The sequence below is a fragment of the Temnothorax curvispinosus genome, unplaced genomic scaffold (assembly GCF_003070985.1).
Source record: "Temnothorax curvispinosus isolate PA1 unplaced genomic scaffold, ASM307098v1 QBEX01009666.1, whole genome shotgun sequence".
NCBI classification, from domain to species: Eukaryota; Metazoa; Arthropoda; class Insecta; order Hymenoptera; family Formicidae; genus Temnothorax; species Temnothorax curvispinosus.
In genome coordinates this window covers 9,995-37,328 of record NW_020219446.1, presented here as the reverse complement: position 1 = coordinate 37,328, position 27,334 = coordinate 9,995, and the positions used below count along the sequence as shown (strand labels likewise).

The following is a 27,334-nucleotide window of genomic DNA, read 5'->3' as shown; positions in this document are numbered from 1 at the left end:
AGGGAATGTGCGGATTTTGGGCTAGCTCAGCTCGCTCTAGCGGCGGTTTCTGCGGCACACATTCTGGCAGCCCTGGCAGGCAGGCAGGCAGGCCACGAGAGGTGGATATTGGGAACTCTCTCGCCGTCGTCGGCCATAGTGAAAAATGGCGGGTGTTAGCTTACGTGAATGACGACGACCGTGCTCTCGACCGAAGGAGCTTTTATTGTTCGCACAGTCGCGGAAAAGGGAAATTAATCGAGTGTTAACGAGTGTGTGCTTCGTCCCCCGCGGTACGGTTCTACCAGCGGGGATAAACTGGTGTGTCATATATGATTTATCTGGGGGCTAAAGATGCAGAATGTAGCACAAGGAACGACCTCGGATAGCCAGAAGAGCCACGAGAAGCCGTCGGCGGCGACGGCGGCATCCGCGGTAGCGGCAACAGCGGCGTCGGCGGCGGCGGCGGCAGTGGCAGCGGTGGCAGCAGCACCACCGCCGCCACCACCACCGACATCATCGTCGTCCTCGGTGTCCTCGTCGGCGAACGTCCACCACGACACCGGGAAGACGTCGTCGACTCCCCAGTCGTCGACGTCGAGCCCCACGAAGTCGGAGACCGAGACCTTCTCCGAGCTGCAGCCGCGCTTTATGACAGACTCGTCGGAGAGCGAGGAGGACAGCGTCTCCGAGGTAAAACGCCAAACGGCGACGGGAGATAGAGAGAGATGGAGCGTGCGAGAGAGGGACTCGCCTAGGCGCAACGTGATAAGATTATCCGTGTGCACGTTCGGCGTGTCGGGAACGGAACGCGAGAGTTAAAGGAGAGAGAAAGAGCGAGAGAGAGAGAAGGTAGGGGACGGCAAGATGGAATGAGAAAGGAAGACACGAGCGAGCGAGCGAGCGAGCGAGAGATAGAAAGAAGGGAGGGGAGAGAGACAGAGAATGTACGCGTGTGTGTACGCGCATACGTGTAAATGCCTTCTCGGAGAGCGAGAGCATCGTCTTCGCCGTATAACGAGCGTGTTCCTGCTCGACGGAGAGAGAGAGACAGAGAGGAAAGAAAAGAAGGAACACGGCTGTCCGCCGATTTTATCCTCCGCGCGGCCGTCCGCCGTCTTTCTTCCCCTTTCCCTGGCTTTTACGACGACGTAGGAACACACGGGCTCCTCCTCGTCGTCGGTGTCTTCGTCGTCGTGGCTGTCGCGGGGCGGATACGCCGCTATCTCCGTTGGATCGCGCGCTCGCCAGTTCTAGGAACGCGCTGAATCTCGAATTAGTGGCCGTCGAGCTCTCTCTCTCTTTCTCTCTCTCTCGCGGTTGCTTTGCTCCTTCTTTCACCACGCTGGCCGCTTCCTGTGGCATTTCCTATTTCTATTAACGCGCATTTTCGCGTGCACCGCGCGCCGTCGCGCCGAGGATGTCGGCGACATTACGCGTGCACGCGCTCGTTATACCGGATCGATCGTAACGATCTACGCGAGCGTGCGTGCGTGTGTGTGTGTGCGCGCGGGGTCTGTAAAATATACATGCCTCCCCCTTTCCCTCCCCCCGTCTACACTCGCCCGTTACCCGCGCGCACACACAGGTATACCCCGCGTGCGATTCCCGTGTACGTGTGCGCGCTTATGCTCGCGCGTGTCATTGGCATATATATCTGGTGTGTACGCGTGAAAGAGGACGTTCATGTCGAGCGGACGGGAAAAGCGACGAGGTTATGACTCGCCGTCGCCATACCGAGACACGGGGCTCTGGCTCTCGTCGAGCGGGTGCGCTCGAGAATCGCCGAAGTATCGTTTCCTGCTTGATCTGTGCCTCTCTCTCTGCATCTCGAGCTGCGCGAAATAATTCGTGGGATATATTTCGCGTCGCGAAATGCCTTTGAAGAGAAGTGTAGTTCTCCGTGGTGGTCGAAGGCGGACGATCGAGATGTAATTTTTCAAATACTTTTACGACTTGCCATCACCTGGCAGCGCGTTCTCTACTTGAAATAGATAAAAGGAAACGGAGGGTCGCGCGGAGAGGAACGCGAAGTGCGCGACGCGAGATAGCATCGAGAGACCTTTCGAGGCGTTCTGTAAAATCAGTTCTTTGACCTTTCTTTGGAACTATTTGTCTGTTCTATTTAGCTGAGCTTCCCGCTGAGCATAGGTTCAGCTTTTCTCTTTTTCCCCTCCAACGTGAAGAGAAAAAGAGGAAAGATGAACCGTGCGAGAAGTTCAGCTGTAAAGAAAACACAGGCCTATTGTGAATTGATTTTTTTTTTTTTTTGTAATCTTTTCAGAAATGACCGCGCTTCGATCGATTCGAGATTTTTGCTGGAAAACCTTTCGATATCGTGAATCGTCTAACGTGCGTACGTAAGCAGGGCGATGGGTGGAAAGGGGAGGGGGAGGGGCGGAGGGGGGATTGACACGCGTGAAGTGGACTGCGAGGCATTCCTCCGCCTGCGTCACGCGGGGAATCTCGAATCTCGAATCTCGGGTCCGCGGCGGGTTTCAAGCGGAAGACGGAATGTGTGCGCGGAGATCTCATGAGAATTGGGTTTGAGCTGCTCCGAGGAGAGCCCAGTGACGTATGCCCCTGGACCGGTATATTCGTCGTCGTCTCGGTGTTCGCGAGTTGACAGTTGACGGAAAGGAGCTACTACGCGATGCAAGGCCAGCTTGGAGGGGGGGGGGGGGGGGGGGCGGTGACCTCGATTCAACTCCGATTAACTTTGAGGATAGAACCTCGCTGTAAAATTTTTAACCGTGCAATCTGTCGTCTCTAATCTAATCTCTCTTTCCACGTGTTAGGCAGCAAAGGATTAATTTGTTAACGAAATGTTTAAACAAGTTCCGTTTGACTAATTGTAAATAATCGGCGTTTAGTCTAAGTCGTCCTTACAGTTTATTTCTATTATTCAGTTTCTTCCAATTCTTAGAACTAAAAAAAAAAGATAGGAAGTAAGTTAAGCTGAAGCGTCGTCTACAATGGCAGCGGGAGTATGCGGTAAGACGTAAGCAGTGAGCTATTGACCAACCACAGTCGATTATTCTTGAATTGTAAAAATCCCATTAGTCGATAACTTACTGCTTACGTCTCACTGCCATTGTAGACGACGCTTTTAAAGTTAATCCGCGTTAAATAAAGATGACTGACTGAACGTTGACTAATCTATCAAGCGGAACTTATTTAACTGTTTTCCGTTGGCATGGCTAATTAATCCTTTGTTATCCGACACGTGGAACGAAAGTTTAGATTATAAACGACAAATTACACGGTAGAAATTTTTGGTTCAAGTTGATCTGCATGTGATAGAAATGAACATTAGGTTCGCAGACAAAATTCTAGCTGCACAGCTGTTCTGTGTCGAATGACAGCTTCGCGGATTTACAGGGAAACTATAGTCGAATTTTTTTGGGTATTGCTATAGGTCGTTGCTTGAAGGAACAACCTGAATCGCTTTGATTAAAAAAAAAACCAAAGAATATGCCACAAGGAAAAGTTGTACTAACGGTATCCTATTTATACTGGTTGATTATAACGTCGCTCTTTCTGGGTTACATTCTTGTCTGTGGCGCGGATGGTTAAGGATAATTTAGAGAAATTAGCGCTGATCAACTGAGGTCGAGTAGCGAATCGTGTCGATATGAGTTAGCGTTGACTCCAAAAAAATTGGTTTTCCTTTCCACGTTAAATAAAACGACCCAAAAGCAGGATAGGAAATTATTAACCGGAAGTGTTAACTGACTTGTACTACGCGATTGGGAGTTAAGGTCCGGTTGCACGAGTACTAACTCTAGCCTCCCGTTTCCTTTTCTGTGCGTCGCGAGCAAGATAGCCTAGAATGAAGAAAAAACGAAGCATTGGATAAAATTATTTATTCCAAGCGCAATCCTGGCATGTCTCGGGCTACTGTCGATTATGACGCTCAATCTCGCTTAACTTTGCTCCTTTCTCGCCACTTACGAATAAGTATAACCTAAAAACGGCTAGTCGCGCTAATCGAAATTTACTCGACGCAGATTACAAACGCTTTTGCAATCGTGCTTGATGTCCGATAACACCAAGATTAATCAAGGGCCGTAATTGATGTAATGTTTCTTCATCCTCACAGTTAGGAAGGATTGCGATCTATAAAAGCCACCGAATGTTGTTATTTATTTGTTCCCAATTTCTCAGTTACGGCTTTTTCCCCAGTGCTATCTCTCTAGGCTGTAAATCTTTTCCTCCATTAATTTAATCTCTCCGCGCTAGATAAATTCTAACATATTGCGAAATTAAGTACTAAATTAGTGCTGAAATCCAGAATTAGGCGTTTAAAGTGTTCAGCAGAAAATTAGATACATAAGGCTAACTTAACGTTAAGTTGGTTTTTCCTATGAAAAAATAAGTATCTAAAATAAGTATCTATGTATAAACTGTAGAACTGAACACGCTAGAATTAGAGCGCTCTAAGAAATCCATTAAAATACATATATCGAAAGTATGCTTTTTTGGAATTTTTGACTGTACGATGTGTCGCACAAATCTCCAATCTAATCTCTTTTTTAAAAAGAAAGAAAAGAATTTTTTTAACTGTAGCTATTCCAATTTACAAGCAGCAAGTCATATCGCGGTATAAAGGCTCAGTCACAATGAGAAAAATATTATTCCTTATCTTTCTCATTGTGACTGAGTCCTAAAACGTTAGATTTTTTTACGTTATCCGTGATCGAAATATTCTTATCTCATTAGCGTAACGTTAACGTACCGACGAATAAATTTATTCCAACTCGTATATAGGAATTTGTATTTAGATACCAGCCAGCTTGCAAGTTAAAGATTCCGTGTTAAAAAATTAAATTCCTCTATGTACTTGATATTAAAATATTCGTTTATTAACGTAACGTTGACATAACGTCGAGATGTCCAAATCGACGGCTCGATATCTTGACGGTCCATTGAACGAGTATTTTTATTTATTATATTTTTTTTTATGGAGAGCGGCTTAACGTAATTATTCTAATTTCTTGCCAAGCTGAAATTAAGGCATTTAATTAGCGCTTAATTTTGCAGCAAATTAGAATATTCTTAAATAAGAAGATTAGTCTTTAAAAAGGTTACGCTTATTAAATTAATTCTTTTATTAAAGGACATTCTTTAATGAAAGAATTAATTTGACAAGCGTAACTCGGGTGCGTAAGAGAGATCTCTAAAATCTCGTAGCTTTATTAACAATATTTCTAATTCTCTTCGATCAAATTTCTCCTTTCTTTTACGTAATTTTTTAACAAGCTTTAAGATTATTTTTGAACAGTGTATCCGATTTAAATTCGTTGGAATTTTCTAAATCTTTACAAAATTGTAGGAAATTGTGCGAAAGTTAATTAGGTAATTAATGACGTTATCCCGAACCCCCAAGACGGACTCCATCGACATCGACATTGTCGCACAGAAGCTATTTCTTTCTTGTCTAATATTGTAACGTCGGTTTTAGTTAGGCTTTGTTTCGTTCCTCCTCTCTCTTGTCAAGGTCTATACGTACATACGCACATACGCATATAATTGTTGTACTTTATGTCGCCGTGTAAAAACGTATTGTGCAAAGTCGACTACGTCGATTTATACAGGCCCATTTGCTCAATTGTCCTTCTTGCTTTCTACATTTGGAGCAGATACACGTATATATACCCCTATGTATAAACACATATATCTATTCGGTAAAGGACCTGTAAATCCTGCATGATTTCGCACATCCTTTTGCACGGTAAAGTATAAATACTTCAAATCAAATCTGTAAACAACGAAGGATCGAAAAAAGAATAAGCTCGATTAAATTAATCAGTGATTGGACATATTAAACGATATCTGTTAACTATTTCATTAACGTGAATGGATTTATTCTTTTTATTTTTTTCTGGAAAAAAGAGATTAGATTGAGGACCTGTGTACGGCGAATCGTACAGTCGGAAATTTTAAGCGACAATCGGCGTCGATCAAGTTCGAGCGGAGTTGAGTTGAATCGGAGGCCTGGCCGGAGGTCGTCCTAAGGGTTCGCGATCGCACGAAGGCGTCGAAACGTGTCTTCCCCACCTCCGTCTCGCGATCCATCTTTCCTCCCCCCCACCCCCCCACCCACCGTCGAGTTTATCGCGTTATCCCGGTGTTCGTTGCCCGCGACGTTTAGGTTTCGTATCAGCCACCAGGTGGTGGTCTCCGCTTCGCTAGAGTACGCCGGCTTTAGAGGAAGGTGCGTGCACGTAGATGGCCAAAGGCCTCCTCCCGTCGTAGGAGAACCTCATCGCGGAGCTGAGGGACGAAGGGACGCGGGAGTCGGGACAGGCAGGCTGGCTGGCTGGCAGGGAGGGAGGGAAAGAAAGGAGGAACGTCAGCGGGGAATTCGCACATCGGGAAAGGGTTATATAATCCGTGTCGAATACCACGTAATGCGCTGACAGTCAGCCCCGCCGTCACCGACGACACCGACGTTCGGCCGTCGACGTCCGGCTCGCTTTTCTTTTCTCTCGCCGCCTCATCTCTCTCGCGGCTCGCTCACGCAATTCCTCCGCCTCCCCTCTCCTCCCCCTGTGCCCTCTTAGACTCTCTATCTCTTTCTCTCTCCCTCCGCTCCTTTCTCTCGTCGTAGTGCAAGCGTGCGCGCATTGCTTCGACGACTTCCACCTTCATTCTGATGTCCACGGGGAGCGCATCGCGGCCACCGAGGTGCACTCGGACTCGAATGCCGTTCCCATCCTCCTTCCTCCTCCATCCCCGTGCCCCGCGCGCGCGAGCGGCGCGGCGAGGAGGTGGGAGCGAATGAAGGGAGAAAGAGCGAAAGAAGAGAAGAATGACTGGCATGTGTACGTGTTTTGTTGTGTGTCGGGTATAACGCGAGAGAGGACCGCGACCGTGTGTGGGGGGAGGGAGAGGGGGGAGGGGGGACCGACCGTGTCGCGCAAATGCTGGTTAAAGTGCCTCGCCAGGCTTGTGCGCTGCCGCGAGTACGCGCGTGCGCGCGCGCGCACGTATAATACGCATACGTATACGTACGATTGGGGATTATGTGTGCCGTTCGTGCGCGCGTAAACCGCAGGAAATCGCGCACGGTCACACGTAAGGCGCGCCTCGCACGTGTGCACCTTCTCCCCTCCCTCCGGCCGCCACGCACGCACACCGTCGCGCGCCACGCGCGAGCGCGCGGCTGTGTGCGTGCGTACGCGCGTACGTACACGTAGGTACGTGGGATGCGCGGGGCGAGTGTGCGCCGCGCGTTCGTCGCACCGCGGACCGCCGTCGGCCGCGCCACCTGGCGGCCTAGCCGCGAGTCCGCCGCGTTCTCGCTCGCCGAAGGTCCGCACGAGTTCGCGGCGCCGATTAGCCCCGTCCGTGTCGGAGAGCCAACCTCGCTCGCTGAGCTCTCGCACGCAATATCGGCTCCGCTGTACGTAAAGGCGCGGTGCGTTACGTCGTCGAGTTTCGCGGCGCGTCGACGCGCTGGTCGATGCGCGCGTTGAAGAAGCGACGCGAAACGCAGCGCGTACGGGCACACCGAGCCACCATATTATTCCGTACCCGATCACGGCGCGTTCTCGCGTTTCGCACGGTGTTCCTCGTCCGCGACGGCTCGTCGCGCCTCCACCTCCGCGTGCGTACGTCGACGACGTGGAAGAAAAAGAATCGTCTCCCTCCCCCCCGCCACCGACCTCGATCGCCGTCATCTCCGTCGCCGTCGTCCCCCCGCGTCGCGCGAGCGCGCCCCCGACGCGAATGTACGTTGCCCCGATTTTCCTCGCGCTCTGCCTCGGCCCCGAGGCCGATCCCCGTGCTCCGCGGCGCGACGGGGTGAGAGGCGAGCGACGGATGAACGACGCATGCATCGCACGCGGGGTGCCATAGGTCGTGGAAGTGTCGACGGCGCGCCGCCGCCGCCGCCGCCGTCGGTCGTCGTCATCGTCGCCGTCATCGCGCGGGGCCGCTCCCCCTTCGCGGGGGGAACGGCCGCGCGCATCGCCGAGCGTTAAAGCGCTCGTAACGTCACTTATCGCCGTAATTGCCACCGCCACCACCGCCGTTCGCCGCCGCCGTCGTTCGCCTAGAAGACACACAATTATACTTTCACCCGGCGTTCCCGATTTACGTTTATTGTCTCGCGGCTGCGCCGATAACGCGACCACCGCGGGCACGTCCGGTCGCGACAGCCGAGACCTCGTCGCCCTCCTCCCCCCCTCCCTCCTCGACGAGGCATCACCGTTCCGCTTCCCTCTGATCTCGTTTTCTTTATTGGATTCGTAGATAAAGCGTAAAACGTGCAATCACGACGGGCGTGCGATCGATGCTGATTAATCAAGTACAAGATCGTGGACGTAACCCTTTAGCCAATTCCTCAGTATTCTTCTTTTTTTTTCTTCTTTGTATCGTTGCATATATTTGGTTTTACCAACGGATATTTCTCGTTGCAGGTGGAGTGCTTCGCGATCGATCAGGTTGAACTGGACGAAGATCATCCCGACTCGTCGAAATTCCTGTTGACCCCCGACGATCCGGAACGTTCCGTGGACCCCGAGACCCAGGCGCGTCTCGAGGCGTTGCTCGAAGCGGCCGGCATCGGGAAGCTGTCGTCGGGCGATGGGAAGCACCTGCCCGACCACGAAGTGCTGCGACGATTAACGTCGAGTGTGTCTTGTGCGTTGGATGAGGCTGCGGCAGCGCTAACACGTATGCGTAGTGACAATCCGCGTACGCCGAACGAAAAGCGCTCTCTCGTCGAGGCGTGCACCGACGGAGACGTCGGCACCGTTCGGAAGTTGTTAACGGAGGGCCGAAGTGTCCACGAGACCACCGAGGAGGGAGAGAGCCTGCTGTCACTAGCTTGCTCAGCTGGTTACTACGAACTTGCTCAGGTTTGGAATCAAAATCGCACGCGTATACCTTCCTCCCGTAGTAGAGTTCCGAACCGTCCATTTGCAATGTTGATGTGGGACACCGTGTATGACACTGCAAAATTTTTTGTTAAGTTGCACCGTGGTGTCTGACTGTTATGCGTGTCATGGATAAAAAATTTCCAGTTCACACGTTTAACGTGCAATTTTTGTTTACATGCGTATGTGTGCATCGAGCTTGATCGTGGAATCGTAGACTCGATCTCATATAAATTTGTATCTAAAGATTGCTCTTTCGTCAGAAAAAATCCCTTTTATTTTGAAAGGTGCTGTATAGTGTCTTTGTGCACGCGTGTGTGTGTGTGTGTTTGTCCGAGGAATACCTGGCAGTCAAAATGACATTTTGATGTTGTATTAACTAAAAAATCACGCAAATTTAGTCAAATGACGTCAAAATGATATCATTTCGATTGCGATGTGTTCTTTGGGTGTTAAATGCTATCTCGCTCCTCCTTTGTCACTTTATTAACTCTCAGTATGTATATTTTACCGTGTACGCGTAATATGCTCACCGTATTTGTACAGGTGTTGTAATCGATGTTAACGGTTCAGTTTGAATGACTGTAATAATACTATTGGTACAGTAATTCTCATTACGTGAGAAGATCCGAAAATAAATAATATTGAACGTTATTATTCAGTGGTGTTACGCTTTTACGTGATGTATGTTCGTAAAAGTACAATTTGTTAAAATGAAATGATTTCTGTGTTGGCATGTGTCGAATAATATTCACGCAATTAAAATTTATTTATATTACGTTGTAATTACAGTCACTCAGACATCAGAATTCTTGTTTAATGGTACACGGTTGCTGGTTTATCTTGAAAGTAAAGTTCTGACTTAGGTTTACAGTTGGAAGAGTTTCTATGATAAATTTATTTACCTTCAACTGTATATTCTTGTGTAATTGTAGGCTATGATATTTGAAAATTAATTGCAATTCGCTGATATTTATTAATTTCTGGTTACTTTGATGTTAACGATTGGATAAATATCATAAAACGGTGTACGCGGAAACATTCTTTAAAACGTCAATCTCCTATGCTTCAACTTTTTTTTCTTGTTTATCAAACTATCATGTTAATTATGAACATGAAGTTGGCATTTATAATTGTACAATTATAACGTAAGATAATTTATTTCAAATTAATTTTGTAGACCAATGAAATTTATCTGTCATTGCGTTTTTTCCACGAAACAGGTACTCTTGGCGATGAACGCTAATGTAGAAGATCGCGGCATCAAGGGGGACTGTACCCCTTTGATGGAAGCTGCTAGTGCAGGGCATGTAGATATCGTGAGTTTGCTGATTGCTCATGGGGCCGATGTAAACGCTCAGTCTACATCAGGTAAAATTATCCGTCAGTTTTGTTTATTTTAACACCGCAATGTTCGTAAGCTCTAACGACGCATCAAATTTATTTTCGCCAATATGTAACTATTGTCGAGATTACGCGGCGTTATTTTGGTCGATGATTATTGTTGCAAATGTATTATGTATTGATCGAAGGCAACACACCTCTCATGTACGGATGTGCCGGTGGACACGAAGGGGTTGTGTGTGCCTTATTAAATGCCGGCGCCAATGTTGAGGATCACAATGAGAACGGTCATACACCTCTGATGGAAGCGGCGAGTGCTGGGCATGTTCAAGTCGCCAAGATCTTGCTTGACAACGGGGCCGGCATCAATACTCATTCCAATGAATTTAAAGAGTCCGCATTGACCTTGGCCTGCTATAAGGGACATTTGGAAATGGTCCGCTTTTTGCTAGAAGCTGGCGCGGATCAGGTAATAACATGCGACGTTGGCCCTTAATCTCCCTCTGATGTATAGAGATAATAAAGATGATAATAAAGATAATAAAATGATCATACGAAAAAGAAACGCATATTATACTTCCAAACTGCACTGAACACAAAAGTGGATACAAAAGTTGTTTTCTTTTTCTTTTGAATACTTTCGGAAACGAAAGGAACGCAACTTTTTTGTCTACGGCACTCCTGATTATTCGAGAACTACCTGCTTTGTGTTTTTAATGGGCGCACAACAGCGAGGCCCTCGTGAACCTGATTGGTTAACGCTGTATCGTTAGCATTTCGATTCACCGTGACGCGCTGATTGGTTGATCGAGTGTTTTCTTACACTTATGTCGCCACGTGGGCGACATATCGCCCAATCCAGGCCTAGTCAACTCCGGAACCACGACACTTTTCTCTTTTCATTTACAGAGAGTGGGGAGAAAGGGATTTCTTCGCTGGATGAAGTTACGTACCTGCTTAACTTCATCCAGTGGATGAATTCCTTTCCACCTCCCTCACTCTCTGTAAATGGAGAGGGAAAAGCCTCGTGGCTTCGGAGCTCAAAATTGACCTAGCCCAAGCGTTTTAGTGCAGTTTGAAGTATACCTTTCGGTAAGAATTACACGTGGCAAGGGAAAACATGGATGACAAGGGGTCTAAGATTCGTTAACGGAACTATTCTGAAATTAAAAATTATGTAATTTAATAACTTTTACACATGTGTTATACATATAATGCTTAATAATTTTACTAACATTGATGGTTCCGCGTATTTTTACAGGAGCATAAAACCGATGAGATGCATACCGCCCTTATGGAAGCATCGATGGATGGTCATGTGGAAGTCGCTCGTTTACTTTTAGATTCAGGTGCCCAAGTAAACATGCCGACGGACAGTTTCGAGTCGCCATTAACATTAGCTGCCTGTGGAGGTCATGTGGACTTAGCTATGCTTCTTATCGAACGTGGAGCGAACATCGAGGAAGTTAACGACGAAGGTTATACGCCACTGATGGAAGCGGCGCGCGAGGGTCATGAAGAAATGGTTGCTTTACTTTTGAGCCAGGGTACGTAACGTTTATTATTTGTCAATCAACGACAATCGCAAGTATTGTGGATCGTGAGTAATATCGATTGTGATTTTTTTAAAAAAGGTGCCAACATCAATGCCCAAACTGAGGAAACTCAGGAAACGGCGCTTACCTTGGCTTGTTGCGGAGGTTTCTTGGAAGTTGCCGATTTTTTAATCAAGGCGGGAGCGGATATCGAGCTGGGCGCATCCACCCCTCTAATGGAGGCTGCTCAGGAGGGACATTTAGATCTTGTTCGATATTTACTCGAATCTGCGGCGGATGTGCACGCTCAAACGCAGACGGGAGATACGGCATTGACATATGCATGCGAGAACGGTCACACTGACGTTGCTGACCTTTTATTGCAATTTGGCGCTGATCTAGTACGTCCTTTTTTATGATTTATAACACACCGCAGATACATTTTATTTTTATATATTTTTATTTATGTATTATCTCGTGTCTTTAAATTTTTTTATCATTGTGCGAGTTATTTATACCAATTCATTATATTTAAGGAACATGAATCAGAAGGAGGTAGAACTCCACTGATGAAGGCTTGTAGAGCGGGCCATTTGTGCACGGTTCAATTTCTCATCTCTAAGCGCGCTGATGTCAATCGACAAACAACAAACAATGATCACACGCCGCTCTCGTTGGCGTGCGCTGGTGGTCATCTGGCTGTGGTTGAGCTGCTTCTTGCACAATCTGCAAATCCATTTCATAAGCTAAAAGTAAGATATCTATCCCCAAAATAATCAAATAAAAAATCTATATTTTTACGAGCATTTTCGATTTGCTTCAATTTGCTTATATAACATTTATACACAAACGGGTACATACACAAGCGCAAATTGATACACACACAAACGCAATAGGTATACACAAACAGATACTCAAATTGGATACAATAGATTGATATGAACGTAATATCAATAAGACTGACACGTCACACTGACGCGTCATACATATAAATTTCTATGCAATATTCATAAATGCTGGGTCTATCTATGCTATTTTAATGTTTTCTGTATAATTTTTTAAAGACATTAATTACATTGGTATTGATATAAAACTTAAATTAATTTATAGGACAACTCCACTATGCTGATAGAAGCGGCAAAGGGGGGTCACACTCCTGTTGTTCAACTATTATTGGACTATCCTCATAGCATTATGATGAGTGCTCCTCATAGTGCTGCACCTGCGCCCATGTTATTACCACAGCAGCAGCAACAGCAGCCGCCGCCACAACAACAACAACAACAACAACAACAACCACCACCACCACAGCAGCAGCAGCAGCAGCAACCACAACCGCAGCCACAGCCGCAGCAGCAACAGCAGCATATAATTCATCAACAACATGTACCTCACTCCCAGCAGACGTCTACGCAACCACAGCAACATCCGCAACAACAACAACAGCAGCAACAACAAACCGCCGAGCAACAACAAGCGCAAAATCTTCAACCCAAACACAATACGCAAAAGTCATTGTTGAGAAAGAATCGATCAGTGACTATGATGCCCGATATGAGCCTTACTTCTGCCGAAGCGCAACAAGTTCGTTCGCAGCCCGCAGGAGAATCAACCACTACTACCAAGGACGATACCAATATTCTCGATAAAGGCAGTGGGGGTTTTACAAGTTTGTCAGAACCTAATATTAGTCTTAGTCCGACGCCAGCAGCGTCAACGCAAGTGATACATGTCAGTGAAAGTCGGAAAACTATAACTAGACAAGAGCAAATCATTCATAAGCAACAAATACTTGAGGAATTACAAGTACGTTTTTTGTCATATTCTCAATTCTCTAAAGTTTCTCGATATATTCTTAAAGAACATTGTAAGAATTCTTGATTGACAGCATTTACATACCTTATTAATCTGAGAATTATAATCCTCACATACCCACATAAAACACAAAAAAATATTTAAATATTTGGTGCATTTTTTTTTTAAATCTATGGTACGTTATGCGCTTTGTTGTAAAGTTGCATAATAATATTTTTCAGAGGGTAGAACGAGAACTACAAATGAAAAGTGCAGGACATTTGTTTCCTGGTCCGCGAAACTCAATTATAAATCAATCTCAACAACAACAGCCACAAGATCCTAGCGAGACAGAAGCATTGTTACCGGGCATGCTGAATATTGATTTGCCAGCTCAGTCAACATCTCCTCATGGTATTTTATTCACTTCACTGAAATGTGTATTTGCCTTAAAATTAGATGTTTATATCAATATTTTCAACGTGATTATTTTGCTTAAAAGGTTTAGTTTGCAATACAACTGGTATGTCTGGCGGTTCATTGACGTATCCAGGGGCTAACGACGCAGCATTGGTGTGCAGTGCTTACCTCGATGGTAAGATAATGGGGATGCAAGCTGCACAGTTCCAGAAAACGCTTTCCGTGGTTCCAACCGCGACGGAAACGTTCCCCACAAATACATTTCCTTCCTCGCCTCCTTTGTCTCTTGCACCGTTGCCTGTTACGACCACCACCACTGTGTCACTCATTAGTGCTACTTCTTCAACAACCACGCCGAGTCCGCCGAGCATTTCTACCCCTCCAACCGTTATAGCCGTTTCCCAATCGCCTATTACCGCGAGCAGCGACGTTAGCCAAAATACTGCTATAAGCGATCGTCCAAAAGCTAAGCCTGTGTCCAAGAAAGAAGGAAAGAACGTGCGGAAAGCTACGTCCAGCATGGGGATGGCAAAGTTGCAGACACAAGCGACTATAATGGCTGGACTTCACCAACAATATCAGCAGAAGCAACGTCAGCATCCTTCTTATCAAGTACAACAGGTTCAACAGCTGCAGCAACTCAACCAGCAACTGCAGCTTCAATTGGATCAAGTGCAGGTGGATTTCTATCATCTTTATTTCTTATTCCGATTTCAAAAATCTTACAGCGTGCGAAACAATAATTGGATTTAACACACGCGTGTAGACCGTTTTCTTTTCAATGAATTTTTTTCGATGTAGATACAACAGCAATCGCAGCAGCCGCAATCGCAACCGCAACAATCCCACCAACAAACTCATTCACAGCAACAAACCAACATAGTTGCTAATAGTACGGGTAGCATACTCATGCCCACTCAATTGATGTCGCACTTGCATCCCACACATCATTTGCACAGCCAGGTAACTTATATGGTTCAATAATTAGCTGCGGTTATTTTTGTAAGACAACTAAACTTAAAAGAACATATATTTTTAACAGCAAACAGCGCAAGAAAATCTTCCCGAGCAAACGGATCCTGAGTTAACGCGAAAGTACAGAGAAAGCGCTTGCGCATTTTTTACTGGCGCTCAGAAATCTAAAACCTTCAATCCTAATGATAGAGTATTGAAATTGGAGGACGGCACGGATATTCCTATCGACGATGCGTTTGAAATTTTTCGTTCCATTAGCTTCGACGACACGGTTGACAGTAAGTACTTATCTTTTTAAAACTGAAAAGAAAATCAGAATTAAAAGTAAAATTAAATTAATATCTTATTTAATTTCTATATAGCAACTGAAGATCAAGAGAAGCTTGAATTGAAAAGATTGGACGTATCGAATAATAAGGAACAACAACAGCAGCAGCAGCAGCAGCAGCAACATTTACATACCACCCAAATAGTTCAACAAGGCGGAAGTCCTCATGCATCCCAAGAGTTTTTTACTCCCGTGCTGTCAGTACCTTCGGTTTCTTTACCGGCCTTACCGTCACTACAAGTAACCAGCGCTGGCGTTCAAATAGAGGCAGACATATCAGCGGGCTTACAACTAACAAGTACGCAGTCCTTGCAAAACCCGACGCTGAAGAATCGTCTGAGAGCCTTCGAAGAAGGCTTCCGCCAGGGTAGTATACATTTTCGCGAATGTATGCAGCATATTACCAGCGATACTTTCCAACCTCAGTTGCTGCTTCAATCCTCTCAAATAAGTAAGTTATCAAAACGTGTCTTTAGTGCGACTAATGTCACCGAGTGACTCGTTCAATAGTGAACGATTTTTTATTTCCTTTAAACTTTCTCGTTACTAGCATTTCCTACGCAAACATTACCAGCTGTGAGTGGCGCAACGGGAATAGTAGATAGTATACCTCCTCATCAGTCGAGCAGTTACGTGCAATCCACAACTTGCAGCACTAATCAAGTTCAAGTTGCTACCCAGACTCAAGCACCCGCTACTACGACAACCGCGAACGTAGCTACCTCCGATAAGAAACAAGTGTACACTGCACCGACCACCGGCAAGGGCAAGAAAGCCAGATATCCTCTCCTGTCTCAACAACAATCTTGCCAGCAACAACAAACTGCCAATGCTCAACAAGCTCCCAATTTTCCTGCGCAAAATTATCAGCTAGATCCAGCAACAGGTGAGAATTGTAAGAAGCTGCGATTTTCGCTGTAATCAGCACGATGATACTCGAAATAAATTGCTAAGAATGTTCTCACCACTCAGTTATTGATCAATGTACAACAGGTGTCCCGACGGTAGGAGGGTATGCGTCCAACCAAGTTCCACCCGCTCCGTTCTCGTGTATGGATGTTGATTCAGAAACCGACAGCAATCATGACACGGCTTTAACTTTGGCTTGCGCGGGAGGGCATGAAGATCTTGTGGAACTTCTTCTAAGTCGCGGTGCAGATATAGGTAGGTGAAATGCCGCATTGTATATGTATCGTCATATGGTTTTTATTGATATATGCGCGTTGTATTTCATATGTCGAGTTTAATATATTTAATAATTTAATTTAATGCAATATAAAAGAAATATTTGTCGCGTGCATTATGAAATATGGAGAAACTTATCGAGCAAGCAAGCTGACGTAGCAATTTTCTTACAGAACATAGGGATAAGAAGGGATTTACGCCGCTTATTTTGGCCGCAACGGCTGGCCATCAGAAGGTAGTTGAAATTCTACTCAATCACGGAGCTGACATAGAAGCGCAATCGGAACGTACCAAGGATACGCCATTGTCACTCGCATGTAGTGGAGGCAGATACGAAGTAGTCGAGCTTTTGCTCAATCGCGGCGCGAACAAAGAACATCGCAACGTTTCTGATTACACCCCCTTAAGCCTGGCTGCAAGTGGCGGTTATGTGAACATAATAAAGCTACTACTGAGCCATGGTGCCGAAATTAATTCACGTACTGGCTCCAAACTAGGCATATCTCCTCTAATGTTAGCCGCTATGAATGGCCATACTGGTAAGAAATCAGAGTTTGAAATTAATTAATATTTGACACTAAAAAATTCCAAATTCATCATGACTGAAACACTAAAAAAAATATATATGACATTTTAATGTGCAGCGGCAGTTAAACTACTTTTGGACATGGGCAGCGATATTAACGCGCAAATTGAGACAAACCGCAATACGGCGTTAACGCTCGCGTGCTTTCAGGGGAGGCATGAGGTTGTTAGCCTCCTCCTCGATCGAAAAGCCAACGTTGAACATCGAGCAAAGGTAACATATTTAATATTCATATATGTAATTTTGCTATAACTTTTCGAAATAATCTTTTTTTTTTACACAGACTGGCTTAACACCATTGATGGAGGCCGCTAGTGGTGGATATGTTGAAGTTGGGCGTGTGTTACTTACGAAAGGTGCTGATGTTAACGCGACGCCTGTCCCATCATCTCGTGACACTGCCCTTACTATTGCCGCTGATAAAGGCCACTGCCGTTTCGTAGAACTTCTATTATCGAGGTAATTTGTCGCTACGTTATGTCCAACGTTATGAAATAACGAGCTCAGTAACGGAGATTTCGTCATTTCTTTCCAGGGGGACCCAAGTCGAAGTAAAAAATAAAAAAGGGAACAGTCCACTATGGTTAGCTGCAAACGGCGGGCATCTAAATGTCGTAGATTTATTATACCATGCAGGTGCAGATATTGACTCGCAAGATAATCGTAAGGTATACACGATAATTTGTTTGACGAGAGATCTACGTAATTTTTTTTATCCGATCTTAGACAAAATACATGTGTAAAATATATTCTATAATGATTAGGTTTCCTGCTTGATGGCTGCCTTCCGAAAGGGTCATATCAAAGTGGTGAAGTGGATGGTGAATCATGTAACGCAATTCCCCAGTGACCTAGAGATGACAAGATATGTAGCGACTGTTAATGACAAAGAACTTTCGGAAAAATGCAACGAGTGTGTGAAAGTGATAAGAGCTGCCAAAGAGACGCAGGCCGCTAAAGCAAATAAGAATGCCACCATACTCTTAGAAGAACTCGACATGGAAAAGACGAGAGAAGAATCGAAAAAGGCGGCCGCCGCACGGAGACGAGAGAGGAAGAAAAAGAAAAAGCTCGAGAAGAAGGAAGAGAAGCGCAAGCTGCATGAGGAGTACAAGAAAAACGAGACACCGTTTGAGGATAAGGAAGAAAGCGGAAAGAAATCGGACGAGGAATGCGATCGGGCGGACGACAGCGAGCATGAGGGCGGCGACGAGAGAATGGAGAGCGTGCCGTCTCCCGTAAACAGAAGCCCGGAGGATCCCGACAGAGAAGAGGGCGACAGTGGAATAGATGCGAACAGCCAGGGTAGTTGTAGCAGCAACGATGTGAAGGCGAGAGAGAAAAAGAAAGAGAAGAAGAAAAAGAAGAACAATAGTCCTAGTAACAACGATAAGGATACGTCCCCCCAGCGTTCGTCCAAGACCCTCCTTTCACAAAACACCAATTTATCTCAAAACACAGCGACATCGACCAAGTCTCAGAATAACACTACGGAGAAGTAAGTAAATGCATTTTTTCCTTGCTTCGTATCTTGGCCTGTTTTTAGAATCTGAAAACTCGGGAGTTGTCAAGAATTTAAATGATAAAAGAGACACCGGAAAAGAGATATAGATTTAACATACCGATTATGTAAAAATGTTGGATAAAGGCTTATTCTGTAAACATCCGTGCAAAGCACATAATGATGTCGTTAATGTTTACAGAATAGGCTCTAAATATCAAATGTAGATACAATTTTATTGTACTGATATTTTCAAATTTGTATATTTAATATATTTCGATATATATATAGGAACTGAACTAGCTCGAAAAAATCTCTTGGCTCATTTTTTATATAATTACGTTTGAAAAGATAGATTCGATGTTTTATTATTTAGCAGCTAAATTATTTTTTTACATTAAAATGTAAAGACAGTAATTTTTATGCTTCTAGAATAATAAAGTACCGATATTGAAATACCGATTATCCTTCTTAATATTATTTTTTACATATCGATAATAATTTGTTACAGGCGAATTATGACTAATGTTACCAGCGCAGTACCGGTATCAACAACCTCAGTTACAACTACTAGGACATCCACCGTCCTCAGTTCCGATCGAAAATTGAAAGGTTTGGTTTTTGAAGCATCCTCTTTGAGGCATCCTGCTGAAAGAGAAGATTTTGAAGCGACCGGTAATGAGACTTATGTTCCTGGCAAAGGAAAGAAGTCTTATAATAATCAATACGATGGAGATGCTTTAAATACGTCGGCGAAAGCGAGTAACACTAGCCCCAAGCAAAGCGGAAAACGCGAGGAAGGATGGAAGGAAGTTGTGCGAAAGTAAGATACACGTTCTTGGAGAGATCTTTTTAAAATTTTTTCTTTTGTTTGCTTCGGTATATTAATATTTTTTTTACAAATAGAATCTTACAACTATCATGATTTGCAGGGGACAGTCTGATGATTCCGGAAGATTTATGAATTCACCATACCGTTCTAAAAAAGTATCCGTTCCCCCAAATGCTATCAGCCGAGTGATAGGTAGAGGAGGCAGTAATATAAATGCTATTCGTGTTTCAACGGGCGCGCATATCGAAGTAGAAAAGCAAAGTAAATGCCAAGTGGAAAGAATCATCACAATTAAGTGAGTGATCAGATAATATATTTTTTTTAATAAAGTTTACATATTTTATACAAGATGCATACCATAGATCGCACTAATAATTTTCTAGTTTCTTTTGTCATTTAGAAATGAAAAAAGAAAGTTAATATCAAAATGTCGACATTTTATTTTTCTCACATAAATAGATATATCTGATTTTACTTAGAAATTAAATAAAAATATCTGGAGAATCAGAGAATTTTCAGGAAATTCTTTTTTACGATTTGAGTAGATGTCTTGATCGTTTCAAGTAAAAATATTAGTGTTTAAATTGTCGTTCTGTTGTTTGTAGAGGATCAACTGAAGCTACAAAGAACGCTTATCATTTGATATCAGGGCTTATTAGGGATCCAGAGGCAGATGTCTCGCAGATGCTTGCGAAATCCAAGCTCAATACAACAACCTCTTCGTGGGACAAGTCTGTTCCCAATGTTACTGTAAGCACGAAGAAATCAAACTATAATGAGTTTTACCATTACATGTAGAACGATTTAATAAATTGATATCTTCTTTCAGACAAGTAAAACGAAAATTGGTGGATCCGTTAATAAAGCACCTAATCTGGCATCCAGTACAACCAGTAGCCAAATTAATAAATCAGGATATTCTTCCGGAGCGTCCATTATTAATCCATTGGTTCCTATTCGCTCATCGTCCAGTGTGAAACTCACTGGTGCTTTCCCTACTTCTTTGCCACGTGCGACGGCGCCTAGACTCATGGCCGCAGGTAATATAAAGCATATGTATATAAATAATTTATTAATTGCAACGAACAATCATCATATATGTTTATTTTTATGTCAATTTAATTTACAAAATTTAATCGTTTAAAGGTAATACATTAGCATCGAATATTTTATTTACTTTTATATTTGTGTCTATCATACATACAAAATATTCCTTATTAATTTCATAGTGCTATTTCTATTCGAAAAATTCTAAATTTTTTTACAGTGGATGAAAGAAGAATTATTATCCACTCAATCAACAATGGAATTTAGACGGACATACGTTGAATTTGTCCAAGAATATATTTATGCTGTTAAGCATTCTAGGGAAATAGTTTAGGACGATTTTTCGAGTTTTTATTAATAAATATTGCTATACATACGCAGTGGATAAAAATTCTAAAACAACCCGTAAAAATATAGAGACATTTTGACAAAAAGAAGTAAACATTTATGCAGATATTACACCATGTATTATTCTTTAATTTTACTACACCTTTTTTAGTATATAAATATCAAAAATTGATTTAAATGTTTAGAATATCAAAATAGTTTTATTTTTAAATGATCGTTATAATTAAAAGAAAAATTTTGGATCAGGTAGTATACACAGTAGTTATTGGCCTAGTTTACACCGATCACTTGATACACGTATTAAATAATAAATAATTAGTAAACTAGTTTGATTATTGGCTGATCAGCTCAAATATATTATTTGATACGCGTATCAAGAGATTGGTGTGAACTAAACCATCAAATCGAATTATAAGCAGCCGTGTAAACGTAAGTCATATTAATATTACGCATCGATGTTATACTTAGCTGAGAAACGTGCCGCGCAAGCCGCAGCCGCCCAAATGGCGTCCTCGTCTAACACAAAGACGACAATGTCGTATACGAGTGCGATTATGACCGCCGGTAGGGCAGGGACAAAGATTGTCACCACTAGCACGACGCAGACATTTGCGGCGAAGCTATCCGAGATCACTGCCTCGACTCACAGTTCTACCACCGTCATGCAGTCGACTCACACCGCACCGGTGATCAAACAACAAAAGCCCATGGCGCAAGCCGCGACTGTGACTATTATGTCAGCCACATCTGCGGCAACCGCTCACACAACCAGCCAACAACAACAGTCCGTAATCAGTACATCGCCGAAGCACTGCCGATCACTGCCCATTATATCCGCCCCGTCGGCAATAGCATCTCACTATCCCGGGAAATCGAGTTACCCACTTGGAACGATCGCGATTTCACCGTCATCGACCACGAACGCCGTGGTAACGACAAACTGTCCGGAAAATTCACTTGTCTCAACGTCAGCCAGTTCCGTTCGAGTGACACCCTCGCCGCCAATTGTACCGTTGCAAGCGCAAACGTTGCCGCCGCCGCCACCAACGGTACAGCAGCAGCAACAGCAGCAGCAATCGATGCAGCAACAGCAATCGCAGCAGGGTATTCGCAGCACTACGCCGGTCGTGACTCAGGAACATCAACAGCAGCAGCAACAGCAGCAGCAGCAATCTAGCAACACGCCTCAGGAGTACTCGTTGTTCAATGATACTTTTACTAAAGTCACGCAACAGTCAATGTGGGGAGGAAGAGAAAACGAAACTCAAAAAGGCATGAATTTTGCGACTGTTGCGGGCGGTGGTGTATCATCAAACACGAGCTCCGGTCCATCTACGGCTAAGTTTGACAGTTCCCCACCGCAGGTATGTTGTGACAATGGATTATGGATTTTGATTTTTTAAATATTTATTTATATGAAATCACATGCGAGATAGTTTCAAATAGTTTTGGCAAGATTAAAACGAGAATATTACAATTGTTTGTATCAGTAAAAGTTAATTTCTACATGGAGTCATCCTTTTCTTGTTTGTATTATGATACATTGTAACATTTCAGGTAAGAGGAAAAAAAACAATGAAGTATCACACGTTTTAAATTTTGTCGAGCACAGGTAGACGCATCTAAGGCTCCGGGGTACCGCGGTACAGCCATGTGCTCCCCAGTTTCCAGTAAGCCGGGTAACACGAGCAACGCGTCGACCAACGTAATTGGCAGCGTGGTAACGGGCTCCGTACACAACAATCCTATGCAGCCCGCGCAGTTTCAGTCTTCGACGAGCTACGGCGAGCATCCTCCCATACCGAACAAGCCGCCCGGTAGTCTAGCGGTGGCTAGACCAGTAATACCCCCACAGAGCATCGATATGGGAACGGGCATGGCGGCGCAGTTTAACAGGCCGGCGGTCTTCCAGGGTGATCTGACAACGCGGAACGCGACGACGCACCAGCCGGCGGCGCACGTGATACCGTCCACGTCGCAACCGGCACTGGACGTCGGTCTCTTCAAGGCGGCGAACAGCAGCGGCGGCAGTTACGAACATCCGAACGTAAACTCTAACCTGTTGAAAATGATACCGAACGATACACAGAGTGGTGCCGGCCATTCTATGCTACCGTTTCACCCTCATATGCAGAGTTACGCTCAGACTATCGCACCGTCCGCCTCTGTGATCAACACCACCGTCAGCATGTCAAGATTGAACCCGCGCGCCCCCGATTTCTCCAGCTCGCTTCACTTGAGCAGTAAGCCGCAGGTGACGATGTTCAATGCCGCCGCCGGATCTGCGGGACTGCATCCGGCTAATATGTTCGCCGCTCCCGTGCCGGCGCAACCGCCTTCCGCGATACAATCCAACAATCTGGGGATGATGAGCAACTATCCGCTGGGAAAGTATCAGGCGCCCTCGCGGGCAACGCCAGCAGCGAACACCGGCATCTCGACAACTGCTCAGACGACCCGCTGGTCTTACGCCACGCCGGCGCCGCATACCAACTACCCGCCGCATCAGGATCCCATGATCAGCCAAATGGGGTTCTCCAATCAGCTGGCGAACATCAGCGGCCAACCCGGCGGTGGTATCGATCTGATTACGAGTCTGGAGAACGGTGGCTCGCCGGCTATATCTCCCTCGTCACCGGCGCAGGTCGCCCAGGAGATGAATCAATTGAAGATTGAGGACCGCAAAGTACCACGACCGATTGGTACCGAAAGGGCAACGTGGAAGAATTACTCGGCAGCGGGGATGGGTCCGGGCGGAGACGCCGATTCTTCTATCAATTGGATGCTCAACGCTGATAAGCTAGCATGGTCGAATTGCAATCTGGCGCCCGGTATCGACAGGCATCAGATGTTTCGATCGAACCCCACTTACAACCCACGTATATCCAACGTCGATCCTGAGATCCATCAGATGATGGAATCTTCCTTCCAGGTAACTGTCGATCCTCTCGCATACACGATTAATTTTTTTATTATTCGTAACTTTTTGTCGAGCCATTTATTATTTCGTGCAATTGCTACGCACGATGATAAAAAAAAGGGCACAAGGTCTTTAAAACAGTACTCGCTAAAAGCGATAAAAAATTTACACAAATTGAAAATTCATCGTGTTTGTACACACATGTAATTAACTTTATCGTGTTTAGGGTCATGTGAATACGCAACAACCTTTCCCGACTAACGGAAATGCGCCATTGTCACTCATGCCAATGGCGTTAATAGCGGGACAGTATGGAGCATCCGAAATGACAGAAATCCCGCCGAACGAGCAGAATAAGATAGATCCACCTGCATGGGGAATGCCCGACGCTGTACAAGACAAGCAACATCCGGTAAGATCATCCTTCTCTAGCAAGATCTCTGATTCGAAACATTTTTTCTTCTTTTAAAACTGTAAAACAATATGGTAATGCTATTGTAGAAAAAAAACTGGATATATTAACTTTGTTTACTTGCAGGCGTGGAATAAATGGACCCATTAAGGGGAGAGAAGATCGTCGTTCGTGCTGGCACAGCTTCAACCTCTAAATATAACATATTTTCATATTTTGGATCTGACGATGAGAATTGAAAAAGATAGTAATAGCAATAGTCTGGACTGGATCAATTATTTGTAGGCACATAAATTATATTACGATCTTATTATATTCATTCAAACCCAGATTCTTAATATTACTTGTCACACTAGAGGATAAGACGACAAATCCTTAATTACTCAACTTATTGCTATCACTAATATATCTCCCGAGTTAATTGCAGAGTATAAGAAGTGTTCAAGAGCGAGAGGAAGGGAAAACGGAGTCAGTGTCGGTTAAGGAAAGCCTATATCCTACGTTGTAGGATAAATGACGGCGTAATTATAATGGCATAATTACCTCGGATCTGTGTCATCATTTCCTTGACCGCACGGACTGTCGTAAGCTCCGTTATCAATTATCGTTAAGCAGGGACATGCCAATCACCAATAATCTTCTTCTTCTTTTCCTTCAAGAAGAAGAAGACCAATAATCGAATGCTAATAATAATGAATTATGTCTCTTCTATTGTCGAAGATCTGAATTCGCGATATTCGAGACATCGCGAAATATATTCGCCAGATCCATCACGATAATCTAGACACGCGTGAAATTTACGCTTTGTATCGGCATCGCGGCGATCATGAACGTTCAAAATTTCGCCTGAGTTAAATTCGCATTATTGTGAAACAGATTCGTGGTGATGGGAACATTTCGAAGCCAAATGTTCGTCAGGTCGATCGCGACGATCCGGTCATACACGCGTTATGACGTTTCGATATAGTCGCCACTACAGTCTCTGTAGCAGCGATGATGAACATTTAAGAAAGTCGTGTCGGAGACAAATGCGATAAAGCTCTCGCTTCGGATCACTATTGATTTTAAATCACGAGCCGCTTACGTTGAGGACAGCAGCTGTGCTCTTGGCACCATATCGAACGATATAGGGCGGTGAATATTTTCGTGTTTACTATTTAGAGCGCTGTAAAGAAATGCTGTAATCCTACGAGCATGATACAATTGTGTAAATAATTGCTTCGCAAAACGGGTGATTCTGAGAACTTCCATGCTGCAAATTGAGAGAACCGGGGAAGACGGTCCGGATGAGGAAAAAAACCCGAAAAGGAGGGATGTAAGGGGGATCTTGGGGGAACCATTGGCTTCACCGAACACCTGGGTACATAATTACTCTTCTTCCACTCTTGCACCTACGCTTGAATTCGTCACTGTCACTCCGAGTCTGACTGTCGCTTTTAAACTGTATCCCAGAACAGATAATGTAGTGATTAGGGAGAAAAAAAAAGACAAAGAGGAGGAGCGTTCCTTCCTGTAGATTCTCGAGCGTCGATTATGTCTGATCGCGCTTGAAGAGCGTCCGTTGTTTCGCGTTAGACGAACAACTGTATAGATTTCCCATCGACGAGAGTGTACGTTGGTGTTGCGTCATTAAATCGATCGAAGATAATACGAACAAAAATACGATAACGACGTTGTTCCGACCGATTAGCCGATCGAATCGAGGTTTTCGTTGTCCAGCCGGTTCCGGTACATTTATAATCTTTGCGTTTTGTCTCGTAGACGTCAATCCTTCAATCGGGGGCTAACGATCGCCGATAGCACGAGATCGTGCTCTCTGTTTTCCAGGCAGATCCCACCGGACACAAGATTGTCACGATCGTAGCGAATTTTTATCGAGCTCACCCACAACACACAGAACACGCAGAACACTTATGAAAATTCTATTACGTACCGTACACACGCGTAAATGACCAGGTTCTCGGGGGAAAAAAAATGAAACTCGAATTTACGTAAGCGTTAACAGGAAATGTGTCACGAAATCGAGATACGCAATGTAACTAATAATATATTATATATACCGAATCCTATTCAGATCAATGAATACAGTTTCATTGTAAAAGTGGTAGTGGGCCGCCAAACGCATGAGGATGTAGCCGTGCGTCTCTAGTGCGACAGTGCTATTATAATATTATTATTGCTGTGGTGGTGTAATAATGTTTATTATTATATTATGGTTATTATTACACGCAAAACGTAACTATAGGAAAGAAAGAGAGAAAAAAGAAAAAAAAACAGGTACATAGAAAGAGAGAGAGAGAGAGAAAGAAAGGTCACCCCTGCTATCTCGGCTGGACTTAGTAATGATATAATAATATTATAGAGATACACACAACACACACATATACACACACACACATACACACTCGGATATATGAAATGTTCATTTCGATTGAACATTTGAAAATCTTTCTTGGTGGGGATTTCGGCAAGTGTTCAATACATAGCGACGATATACTATAATTGAAACGGTCCCCACACACGCGCGTAATGAGATGATGATAATGTGAGGGATAATGATGATAAATGATATGAAGCTCATGGAAATCGTACGAGGGCTTTTTGACCTATATTCCAGGGAGCGCTTCAATTATTCTCTAAGGATATATTGTTATAATTTAAAGCCTATTTTCAAATTTGATTTATGATAACTGCGATATATGATATAAAACTATTATATGACATATAACAATAAAGCAAATAAATAAATATAACGACGACGAAAATTCATTGCGAGCTCTTGTCATTTTTACGTTCACCCGCCCTTGATTTCGATGCCTTCTCTTCGAGGACTCTTCTCTTCGCGAATATCCTCGTGTTGAAACTGCATGTCATTTAATTTCAACTTTTTGCTTTTCGTTCTTCGTACGATTATCTCGAACGAGTCTCTTGCCATTTATTAACACGCCTTTGATATTAAATGCCGAAAACTTTTATCGGTTAATTTTTGTGGGGAAAAATTTATGTAGATCACATAAATCATTTATAAGAAAACATTTTTTTTGTCAATCTACTGAAATTTATAACAAGTTGTGCGTATTATTTATAGTACATGTATATATTACATATTTGTGCAAATGTAGAAAAAATAAAATTCTTTTATTTAACTCATTATGTTCCATTATTATCCATTATTACAACCTTAAACAATTGGAAATCAGCACTTTCAGAACAGAGTCTGTTTTTCCCAGTTTTGGAAATGTC

At 44.1% G+C, this 27,334-nt stretch overlaps 1 protein-coding gene across 3 annotated transcripts; it reads left to right on the top strand.

Moving 5' to 3' along the window:
- The first annotated feature begins 68 nt into the window (after nucleotides 1-68).
- Nucleotides 69-26,844, top strand: LOC112459237 (ankyrin repeat domain-containing protein 17-like). Of its 3 annotated transcripts, none has more exons than XM_025023255.1 (28): nucleotides 69-672; nucleotides 8,406-8,846; nucleotides 10,088-10,235; nucleotides 10,397-10,677; nucleotides 11,470-11,755; nucleotides 11,843-12,144; nucleotides 12,280-12,495; nucleotides 12,854-13,549; nucleotides 13,780-13,951; nucleotides 14,040-14,635; nucleotides 14,759-14,920; nucleotides 15,000-15,210; nucleotides 15,295-15,711; nucleotides 15,811-16,155; nucleotides 16,254-16,424; nucleotides 16,619-16,984; nucleotides 17,090-17,244; nucleotides 17,315-17,490; nucleotides 17,567-17,699; nucleotides 17,796-18,529; nucleotides 19,044-19,355; nucleotides 19,465-19,659; nucleotides 19,970-20,114; nucleotides 20,194-20,404; nucleotides 21,228-22,123; nucleotides 22,372-23,691; nucleotides 23,906-24,091; nucleotides 24,218-26,844. In XM_025023255.1, exons 1-28 carry the CDS (start codon nucleotides 334-336, stop codon nucleotides 24,239-24,241), a joined length of 9,636 nt encoding a protein of 3,211 aa, XP_024879023.1. In that variant the 5' UTR covers nucleotides 69-333; the 3' UTR covers nucleotides 24,242-26,844. The 3 variants fall into 3 exon arrangements, with proteins under 3 accessions (XP_024879023.1, XP_024879024.1, XP_024879025.1); XM_025023256.1 differs by having other exon boundaries at nucleotides 334-672; nucleotides 15,811-16,146; nucleotides 24,218-24,241; XM_025023257.1 differs by lacking the exon at nucleotides 69-672 and adding an exon at nucleotides 8,264-8,293 and having other exon boundaries at nucleotides 24,218-24,241.
- Nucleotides 26,845-27,334: the final 490 nt, after the last annotated feature.